We start from the raw sequence: 12,102 nt of genomic DNA on the forward strand, positions 1-12,102 counted from the left end.
AAGAAAAATCATACCAAATGAAAGGGGAGCGGGGCTTACATGTTAATCGAAATTACTAAACACGTAGGGAACAATTTAATCAGTTAAAAGATAAAAAAAAGTAATTAAACAAACATATTAAAGTTATAAAAATTATTTAATATTGTTATTCAATACTAGCGTAACTAATCTATTCTTAAAATCTTCCGATCCAACTCTTTACCTAACTCAAATTTAAAATTAAACCATATAAAAATTGTTATGATATAACCAACCTATCTTGGTTGGTCTAAAGTGGATGAAATTGAGAAAAAAAAAATTATAAAATTGACAAGAAAAAAAATATTTTTTGACACGATATTTTATCTAGTTTAGGTTTAAAATTAAATTATGTAAAAGTTATTTCAAGTATGATTAAGTCAACTTGGTTAATTTAAAAATAACCTAGTCTATTACATATAAAAAAAAATTTAAGAATGAAATTGAAAAAAAAAATTAAAATAAGAAAAATAGAGGAAATGATAAAAAAAAGGCTTAGAATTAAAAAAAAAAAAAAAGCTTCAATGCTTATATCAACAATGAAACTTAATAAAGCATCACGTATTTTTTAATAGAGAAGACCATTTTATTTCGCATACTATTGATGCAAGTTAGACCAAATTTTTTTGTAACATTAAGAAAACAATATCAAGACGATAGAAAACTTCTTGCATCATTATTAAACTTGACACAACAAATCACATTTTAAAATTCTTAACCCTATTTTTTATTTTTACTTGAATTTTAAATTAAATCATGAAATAATTTTTTCAAGCATGACCTTGTTGATAAAATAAATTCCAAAAATAAAAAAAATTATAAAAATAAACAAGTTAAATTAATCATACTAAACTTGCCAAATCACAATTCGTATTATAGAATTCACTAGGTAGAATTAATTTTTTTTATTTTATTATATTATTAAAAATAAAAAATTAATTTGTTCATCAATCCAATATTAAAAGATATCCCACATTAAATGATAAAATTATAAAAAAAATAAAATAAAATTTCACCTTAAAGGATAAACTTAAACTTGAAACTTTTTTTCAAAAGTAAAAAAAAGTAAAAAACCGAAATAAAAAAAATTAAAATTAAAGTGCCTGTTACAATAAAGCCCAAATGCATGGGCTTGAAAGAGACCCATGGGCTTAAGCCACTATCCTTTTCTTTTTACAAGTGGCGTCTATCTATCTCTCTCTTTAAAAAAAAAAAGAATAGATTTGAAAGAAAATCTCAACGCCAGGAGGAATTATTGTGCCACTAAATGTCTGATCTGATGTATTAGAAACTTTTCCGTCGACATAAAAGACTACAATCTTCCCTGGAAATGACATTCTTGACAAGATAAAATTGACTATCACATGGCCGGTCTCTCCAAAAGGTCACCCCCTCCTCCCTCCCTCTCTCTCTCTCTCTCAGCGCTAGTAGCTTGACTCCATCCACATCCTTCGTAAGAAGCTATCACAAGGCATCCAAAGTTATGTCAGTCCTTATAGTTGCATCAATCCCTCAAATATGCCCCTGGGTCATGTGATCCTATAGGTTGTGTCATTTGTATATGGATTTTTTAAACTTGGAAAATAATTGAATAAGTTTTTCATTATTACAATTCAAATTTAAATATGTATATCTATTTTAAAAGATAAACTTTTAATTTTTTATGATATCATATATCTATTGTTTTAAAATATAAGAATATATATCAAATAAATAAAAAAAATTCATAATAGTTATATGATTTTATAAAAAATTAAAATTTTTATTAATATATATATATATAATATTAGCAAATTGAAGTGTTTTTACTTTGATTTTGTTTTTTTCCTAGTATTTTCATAAATATATTATTTCTCCATAAAAATTTTATTCCCAATAATTTACATGGATTGGTCAAAAAAATAAGAGTTAAGTGGATTTAATTAGATATACCCAGTGAAAAAAAATTTTTTTTTACTATAATATCATATATCTATTGTCACAATTTTGGTAAAATTTAAGATTTTACATGGGGGACATAATTAAAAAAAAAAACTCATTCAAGGATTAAATTGTATTGAAATAAAATACTAGGACCAACAATTGTTGTCAATTAGTGACTTGTCTGTAAGAGAAAAACATAAGGGCTAAAATAAAATCATCAACAAGTTTAGGACTAAGTTGTACATCAACAAAATATCCTATACTGTAAGCATATGACACTTGTCATTATTTAAGAGCATTAGTGACAACAATGAAGAAAATGATTTAACAATGATAAAAATATAATATACAAGGTTGATATTAATTAAGACAAATTAAAAAGAATAATAATAGTAAAGGGACCTTTCAAACAAAGAAAGAGCACATGGATGTATATCAAAGATAACCCACAACATCATTTATTATGATTTAACATCTTTTGATTAAGAAGTCACAATTATTTGTACAATAAACATTCATTCACACAAATTATTCGAAAGCTCTTTTTTCTTTTCGTTTTCTTTTTTCTTTTTATATACTACAGAGTAACATGCATGATGGTTTTATTGAAAAATATTCGAAAGAGTAGACATGTATTTAATTTGCATACATTTTATAATCATGTGTATATCTTTAATTTAACATATCAATTTAATTATTTACCAAGTAAACTTCCATTTATCCGTTACTCTAAAATTAATAAATTATTCATTCTCGTCAATTTTAATTCTTTATTATTAAGTATGTTTTTATTTAAGATTAATCTTTAAGTTTCTCAAATTATTTGATACGAAGATGTTATTTTTTTTTATGTAAAAAAACTCATTCTCTTGCATTCACTTATTTAATTAGATGAACTAGTTTATTCCCTTGCACTGCACTACTAGCTGGATAAAATAACAATATAATAAAATAATAAGTTTGTAAATAATTTTTTGATATTATTAATAATTTCTAGATTAATTCTAAGACATCTTAACTCAACTTATTGTCTAGCTGAATCTCATATTAAATTATATAAAAATTATCTTGATATAACTTAATTGATTTGATAATTCAAAATAAACCTAAACAACATGTAAAATTATGGTTTTACTTTAAAATTAATTAAAGTAATTAAAGCAATTTATTTATTAAAATTTCAATTTCTTATGCCTTTCCTCATTATTTCAAATAAACTTTCAAAATTTTTATTTTGGTTTTTTTTTTAAATGACAGTCTTTCTATTACTGTTGGAGCTTACCTGTAGTGAAGTGATAATCTTATATTTGTTTTATTTTTTGCTTCATGATCTTTAAGTATCTCATGTAAGCAACAGGCAATATCCCTTTTTTTTTTTTTTTTTTATTGTAAGGAAATTTCTGTTCTAGATTATTTCAACATTCTGTTTCGAGGTCACACATATAATTTAAAATATTAATCAAGCATGATTAAACCAGCTACCTTGAAAACTGGTTTCTTTATGTTCAATAACAAGTATATGAGTATTTTAGCAAAAAATAATACAAGTATATAAATATCTCAAGATTTTAGTTCCAAAAGACATAGACATATAACGTGCAAAAGAGAAAAGAGCTTAAAGTGTCAACTTAGCAGAAAGAGAAGATTGAAGCCTTTACCAAATCTTTCCAATGATGATGTATGCGAGCGATATTCCGCCTCTTTCACTGCTTGATCAAGTCAAACATATTCATGACAAATACCTAACCTAAGATGGTATCCTAAAATGTCCAGGTAGATACAGCTAGTTTAGAAATAATTTTTTTTTGAATTTTTTTTATATTGTCAAAAGAGTTGGTATTTGTTACATGTTAAGCTAAAGTAGTCGATGTAATAGATATATACCAGGATTCTCAATATATATATATATATATATATATATATATATATATATATATATATATATATATAAAAAAAAAATACAATGATATTTTAGAGAGATAAATTTTAAAAATATATATGTTAAAAATATAGAAGAATTAAATAAAGAGATTGCGAAACTTGAGCATGAATGATTCATAAGGTATGTTTATAGCTCATAAATCTTTTTTTTTTTTTTTTGGTGAAAATAAGGGGTTCAAGAGTAATTTTATTATTATGATATTTTAAAGTTGTATTACATTCAAAATAATATATATTTGATCAATATAAATTATTGATGAAATTGCTTTGAGGTTTTGAAAGATTACTAAGAAAGTGATGGGTTTATACGAGCAAATTAAGTTTATTAGGGATGAAAAATGAGCTCAAATGCACTGCCTTGAATCCAAACATATTAGGCTTGGAATGTGATAACTCGAGTCTAGAGGGTGCTAGGTAACATGTCCAACATGGGTTGGGCTACCACACTCGATCCCAAACACCTTGGCTCATGCAACAACCTTGGACCTTCTCTCTTGGTAGCATATTAAGCTGGGGTGTTATAATCCAAATTTATAAATGAATTTTTAGATTTTTTTTAAATTTGTTTAAATTTAGATTTATCATACAAGAATGTGGAATAAAATTGTTGTAAATCTTAGGATTTAAGAAGTTTAGATACTTGTCAAACCTATGAAAGCTCTCCTTGCATGTCTCCACTGCACCATTCACCATCCTTTGAAGAACCAAAGACCAAAGTGGTGTTAAATCTTTCTGGACTCCAATGTCATTGTCCAAGAAAAGGATCTTGTCTAGTTTTGGATAAACTTCAGGAAGATAAAATCAAAGATGATTCAACATTGAAAAATATTTTAGATTCCTATATTTGAGACTTTCGGCACCAGAAAGAGAGAGGAAGGATGATTTTCCATGGAATAGTATTCTTTAATCCTGGCATATTTAAGTTGACGTAAAACAGATTAGTAAGAGGCATTCTACCATTTAAAATCATCGATATTTTGAACATGGACTGTTGCTTTTACTGGAGGATTGATAATAAAACACGTTTTCATCGCAGCAAAGTTCAGTATATCTGCGACTATATGAAGAACATGTTCCTCTAGATCTTTTCATCGCAGCAAAGTTCAGTTTTTCTTCAAAGCATTTACATCCTCTTCAATTAACTACAGCATGACCCTTAACTTCCTTGACATTGTAGGATATTCGTATAGTTGATTCTTAGCTATAAACAAAAAAGACCCACATAATAGAAATATCCAAAACAGAATGAAAGAAGTAAACCTAGAACATCTTGGCTGGAATTTGAGCAAGAACTTCAAAATAACCTGAGATGAAGATGGAGAAGATGTGTGTTTGGATCTCTGCAACTCTATTCTTCGTTCTTCTTCGTATCTTCTCTTCATACTCTTTCTACCTCCATGGTGTGGCTCCCCGTGACTTTCGAAAGGTTCATTTTTCTTGGTGGGTTTTGCTGCTTTTAATTACTATATGTGTCTTCGTTTTTGTTCAAATTATAATGGAGTTGGATCTATGGTGGCCTTTTTTTGGTGTTTGATCTATTATCCTAGTTTTTGTAGATCTATCACTTTGTTTTTATTTTTTTGGTCGATCAAATCTTGGGATTTGTTTTGTAAGTATCTCTATTGTGGCAAAAAAAAGAAAGAAATAAAAGATGGAGGGAATCAACAACTGTTATCACAAACAGATGAAGCGGGAGAGGAGGACAGACAGTGAGACAAAGAAATCCAGGCCAAATCAACAGTTATTATTACAAACAGCTAAAGTAAGAGGACGAAAGGTTGGTTCATGGGGAGCTATTGTGAAACTTTATAAAAAAAATCCATATATTTTAGCAGTGTAGATAATATTTTAATATTAATTTTTCCAACGAAAAAACAAATTTACATTTATTGATCTCAAAAACCTTCCACGTGCATTCAATTGTTTAATTAAATAACTAGTCACTCAAAACAGATGCTGAATACCCTAAATGCTATATGGAAAAAACACGAACTATCTAGTCGTTATGTTCTTCATTTTTATTGTATAAGAATATTTATTATTATTATTTTCGCATATTTACGTGTAGTGAAGAAATTGATATCAAGTGAAAAGAGGGGACGTTTAAGTAATGCCCTTATTTCAGTTGCATGTTCTCTCAATTTTTGAAGACATAGAAAAACAAGAAAATCCTTCTTTTTTTAAGTACCTAGGCACAAGTTATTATAATCTGGTATTTCAGGTAAATTATATTTGTTGCATTAATTTGAATGGAAAAAAAAAAAAAAATAGATACATGACTTAATTTATCCCTTGTACATTTTATGAAAGAAACATGGAGAGATACCTTCATTCTTGGATATTAAACTAACTTTAGGGTTGATTTGATGGTTGACTTGCTTGAATTATAAGTTGAGTAGTTTAATTTGAGTTTTTTAGTCAACAATTTTTTTATAAATAAAAGTCTACATTGACTAGGTTGTCATGTTTTAAAAATTAGTTTTTTTTTTTAATAAATAAGTTAAACTTTAAATGAATTTCAGGTTGACTTGTGAATCCATGAAGTTAAACCATATCAATCATGAATTAATTTTTTTGACAAGTAACACGGATCAAAGGTTGTTCAACTAAGTCTTGGATCTATCTTTAAGGACAAGTTGAGCACTTCTCCTTTAGCTGAGTTATTTTACCATATAAATTATAATAAAATAATATAATTAAAAAATTTACCATAAAGATTTTTTTTAAAAAAAATAGTTAAAATAAATTGCCTTATATTTCAAAAAAAAGAGAAGAAAAAGAAAGAAAGAAAATGTCGAAAACATATTAAAATTCCAATAATAACAATCTCATTATTATTAATAATATCTTTTTAAAAATCACTTGTTATTATTAAAGTTTTAGTGTGTTTTCCCTCTCTCATCTTGAAATTTATGTTAATTAATTTTAACTATTTCTTTAAAATATTATTATTCTCACCAGCAAATTTTTAAAAGTCATGGTTTTCACCTATAATATTTACTAAATTGACAAACAATGTTATTTATATATATATATATATATATATATATATATAAAACAGTGCTAGTTTTTTTTTTAAAGTATTTTTTTTAATAGTAAAAAAGAAATGTGGCATCGGTGTGCGTAAATCTGTCGCAACCTGGGAGGGTCAATCGTACTAATTAGCAAGTCCCAGAAATGAGTTTTAAGAAGACCGGCGAAGACTTTAGGGAAAAAAACTGTTAACTAATAAAAACTAAAAAGGGGCTTCTTTTTACGTGATCGGAAAACTCCACCTCACGTGCACGGTGGGCTATTGCACCACACGAGTTTTTCTTCCTAGGTGGGTCCAAACGTGTCAGCCACGGGGGAATTTCTTTCTTTATTTTTACCTTACTATTTGTTTATACCGAAGAAATTAACATCCTTAAAAACAGTGATGAATTCAGTAAACGCGGAATATAGTGATGCGTTTTGTAAATATTTAATTTGATTGCACGCATCATATATGCGTTGCAAATCCTTAAAAATACTATAGAGAGTTGATCCAATGGTTGATGGTCAAAAGTCACGAGTTCCTTAGCTGATCAAACACCCACAGGAGAAAGTATTCCGTGTACAGGAAAACGAGCGTTTTTGCAAAGGTCAAAGTGAAAACCCGGTTTCTCAAAAGCCGATTTTTATGGCAAGACGTTAAGCCCTCGGGTTCTATTGACCCTAAAGTGGGCAATAATTGAAATATAAGCTTTGGCTCTTTAATTCTAACTATTTTTTTCTTCTAATTCTTTCAAATTTTTTTTATTAAGATGTTTGGCAGTGAGCTTGAATTTATTTTTGTTAAAATTTGAATTTTTTTTATTTTAATTTATTTTAATATTTTTAGATCATATTAAAAATAAATTTTAAAAATAAAAATAATTTTAATATATTTTTAAATAAAAAATATTTTACAAAATAATTTGTACGCTCTCCGAAGCACTTTTTATAAATATCTGAAACTAGGAAAAAAAAAATGCAGGGTCAAGAGTATTTAAGGGTTAGGTGGAGGTGCATATTTTCTACAGATTGACTAATTCGTAGTCAAAGCCTGTGCCTGGTCTAGCTCCTTAGGAAAGTGCCTTGCTGTTTTATTTGTTTTACTTTAAAACAAAGCGAATTAAAATCAACAAAGGAATTTTAATACTCCGTTACTTATTTTTTTTGGGGTGGGAGGTGATTCAACTTAGAGTCTATTTGGCCTCTACTATGTTGTGAGTAATTAAATTGCTTGGTAATAAATTATAATTTATTGCATTAATTGTGAATAAATATATTATTATGATATTTACATTAAAACGACCATAAAGCATATAATTTATCATAATATTTTTATTATCTAAATCAACAAAAAAAAATAACAACAACTATTTAAATATGAGACATTACAATAATTTAATATGATTTTTGTTTCTTTATTTATTTCAATATAAAATTCTTTTGAGAAAGAGACTCTTATGGTTTCAATTTGACCAGTTGGATCCCTATTGTTTAATCTATCGGGCAACCAAGATCCCTTCATCTATAGCCAATCCAAATTTCTATTAATCTTGACTTCAAAATATATGGAGGGGACACCTATAAGATTCCTATTAATTCTAGTTTAGAAAAAAATAATTGGCCATTGTATCTGGACTTACTCATGTTTGGCCAAGCTCGAGAACTTTATCTGTCAGAGACCTCGCAGTGCCTGATTTTTTTATATTTAATTTTTAATTAATTCTCTCGCATCTGTATCTTTTGTCTCAAAACACTACTTTACCGTTTAAGTATGTCAACAAAGAAACCATTTAGGTGGTGGTCTAGTGATAAGAGCTTGAGACCAAGATGTTTGCTCCCTCTGTAATCTCAGGTTCAGCCCTAGGTTGCTCATATGATGACCACTGGAGGCTTACATGGTCGTTAACTTCAAGGCCCATAGAATTAGTCGAGGTGTGTGCAAGCTGGCCCGGACACCCACATTAAACTAAAAAAAAAGAAAAAAAGTATGTCAACAAAGCTCCATAAACATTAGAAACACAGCATCTGTCAAAACAATTTACAAAAATAGATTACTATTATATGAAAAAAAACATGCATCACCCATTAAAACTTAACTATTAATGATGTGATTTTTCTATACTTGCCTTGCCATCTTTAAGTTTGTCTCATCTCACCAATTTTTTTAAAAAATCATTTTCATAAAATAATAATTATTTCCTAATTTTAAAAACATATTTTTTTCATTTAAAGTATTGATTATGTATTAACCTTGAACTTTCCCCATCAAGTCTTAATCACATGCCTGTATTATATATGACTTTTAAGTTGGCTCCATTGACAAAAAAGCACCTTCATTGATGTTTTTATCATCAATGTTGTTGTTCTCGCAAATTCCACATTTATGAACTTGAAAATAAAAAAATTCACTCCAAGCTATATAAAAATAGTAACATTAATTTTATTTTATTTTTGAAAAAAATTAAAAGATTTTTTTTTTACATACTTAAATTCAGTTTCCATTCCACAATTAACTTACTAGAATATAAATCCCTAGCAGATGGGATTCCATATCCATATCTGGTGGTCGACGAGCCAATGTCGTTAGATGGTACATCGGGTGTCTTTTTATAATCGACACCTAAATGAACCGAAGGATAAAAAATACTACTGCTTTATAATGCAATATTGTTTTGTTTTGACCTTATACCATTCCTATGCATTGAAGCAATATAACTATATAACTAAGAATATACATTTAAAATCTCAATCAATAGTTTATATTTTTTGTTTGAGTGCATTTATTCATTTCTAACAAAAATCCGGTAATACCTTTTCTATACATGACCTAACCCAACACACAACGAACAATAATATCACAATAAATCCTAACATCTAGCTTTATTCCACTGTAGATTTCTCTCATAAACCATAAACAAAATTCCAAGGTTTTGTGCTTTATACCATTAGCTTAACAAACCAAACAAATCAATATGCACACCAGGAACAAGTAACAAATTCTACTTTTGGAATTTATATGAAAACAAGGACTATCTGCTATTGAGCTAGAAAGATCTTTCTTTAAGAAAAAAAAACACGCAAATCCTTCTCTGACCACCTAAGGAGGTCGAAAATTGCTTGTAATTTAAAACCTCTCGCTAAAACCATCAATATCTGTAGTTTGGGAGACTTGTAAAACCAGCTCAAAATCTTTAAATAAGCCCAAGTGTTAAAACTAAAGGCACGCCTAAATTAAAAAAAGAAAATAATTTAACAATTAAGCTTTAATGCAACTAAATTATTTTATTTTATAATTAAATTATTTTATTACGGTACTGACAAAAATGTGAAAACAAATCCAATCCCCTTTCTTTTTTCTTTTTTTTTTTTTAAAAAAAAAACTTCATTTTTTGCAACCCAGCCCTGTTTCTTTGTCACATGTGCTTATTGGATGTTTTTTGTAAAAATATTTTTTAATTAAAAATATATTAAAATAATAGTTTTGAAATTTATTTTATGCCGTGTTGTCCTTGTAATCTACAACACAGCATCATCCATTCAAGCCGGACAGCCTAGCCTGGACTCCTTCTCTACCAGCGAAATTCATCGCCTAAAAACAAGTACCAAATCCTTGCGGCATGCACTAATATATGGTCACAAAGTAACTCCCAAATTGTTTTAACTTGAGACCACATGTTTAGTGGGACCAAAGTACTAATCATTTGCTTTCTTTTAACTTAACGCTCGAAGATTCTCACCTGATTGCACCCCGATCACACAGCCAACTATAACTGCCACATGCACATAGTGAATCTATAAAATTACAAAAGCTGGAAAAAGAGGATTAAATTAAGAGATTTGATTGGTCACATAGTAATAATCTCTCTTCCCAATGCATAAATTGCAAAAATTACACGATAAAACATAGTGTCATCAAGTCTGCCGAAGAAGCAGCACGTGTGTTACTGTATGGCAGTTTAAGACTAGTAGTTATTTTTATTTTTACTGCTATACAAGAAAACAAAATCAACCCCTGTACAAAGGCGACCTTTCATGCACCAAAATTCCTCTCGATATTGATTGCTTAAAAATCTTAATCGGACTAGCGAACCATCCCTTCCCTCCCTTCGACGATCTCATCACGTCACTCCCTCTTGAATCTGACGTCACCGCCACCGATCTTGACTTCCTCATCATCTTCCTCCTCTCCTCATCTTCATTTACCTTTCTCGCCGATTCATCCTCCCCTTCCTTTAAAATGACCACTTGTCGTCTATCAACCTCCTCTGTCATGCTCCTGTTGCCATGTCCTCCCTTGAATAATGACCAAAACGACGACGACGTCTTGTGACTGTTATAGCTCTGGTCAGCGGAGGGCTTTGACCTGAGAAACGGAACAGCTACTGATCGAGAGCGGCGAAAAGAAGGCTCGCTGCCTATTAAATTGGAGACGCGGCCGACGCTTCCGACTCCAGCCGCGGAGGAGAAGCGGTGGAAAGAGGAGGACGATGGAGAGTAGCCGGAGGAGGAGGATGCGGTGGTGGCGTAGCAAGCGCAGGGGCGCGCGTTAGCGCAGTCAGGGCAGAGGGAGGAGAGGCGTTCGCGGAGGCACACGTGGCAGATACCGGTTCGGCGACGCTTGGAAGGGTGCTTTGGACATTTCCATATCTCTTCTTCATCGACGTAAAGAGCCATTGTGGTGTAAGTTCCCTATGTCTCCCTCTCCAAAAGAAATTGTTTTGCTTTTGTTTCTCTCTCTGCGCAGCTTCTTGTTTCAGTTTCAGGATTTGCCTCTCAGGATTTATAAAATGACTCGACCATGATTAAGTATCTCGAGTCAAAACTTAACTACGGTACAACTAATTAAATAATTAATCAATCATTTAAACAGAGCCGATTAGAATGCCAGTGTCAGACGGAGCGTTTTGGAGAGGATAATAAATGTCCTTTACTAAGAGAGTAATTTACTAGAATGCCATAAATAAGGAGTGGCCTCTAGCCCTCTACACTCTACACCGCGGGGTCGGGTTGGGGGGGTGTTAGGTGATGAAATCACCATCATATTTTAATTTAATTACGGATATGCCAGTTCACACGAATTAAAACATGTGAGGGTGTATTTGTCGTAAGGGGAACAGGTAGTCTCGTCCGTGTATGGAAGGGGACTCTAGTCGAGTCATAGATGAACAGAAAGATGTGGGACCCAATTGACTAAATGATTTGTTT

At 29.9% G+C, this 12,102-nt stretch overlaps 1 protein-coding gene across 1 annotated transcript; it reads right to left on the minus strand.

The window, feature by feature from the left end:
* Window positions 1-10,720: 10,720 nt before the first annotated feature.
* On the minus strand, window positions 10,721-11,675 carry LOC118028289 (uncharacterized). The gene has a single exon (XM_035031836.2). It carries the CDS (start codon window positions 11,569-11,571, stop codon window positions 10,903-10,905), a length of 669 nt encoding a protein of 222 aa, XP_034887727.1. The 5' UTR covers window positions 11,572-11,675; the 3' UTR covers window positions 10,721-10,902.
* Between the last annotated feature and the right edge of the window lie 427 nt (window positions 11,676-12,102).

This window comes from Populus alba, chromosome 15, assembly GCF_005239225.2.
Source record: "Populus alba chromosome 15, ASM523922v2, whole genome shotgun sequence".
NCBI lineage: Eukaryota > Viridiplantae > Streptophyta > Magnoliopsida > Malpighiales > Salicaceae > Populus > Populus alba.

Bases quoted from the DNA above. Each gene is read 5' to 3' on its own strand.
- LOC118028289 (XM_035031836.2), bottom strand. From the start codon at position 11,571: ATGGCTCTTTACGTCGATGAAGAAGAGATATGGAAATGTCCAAAGCAC.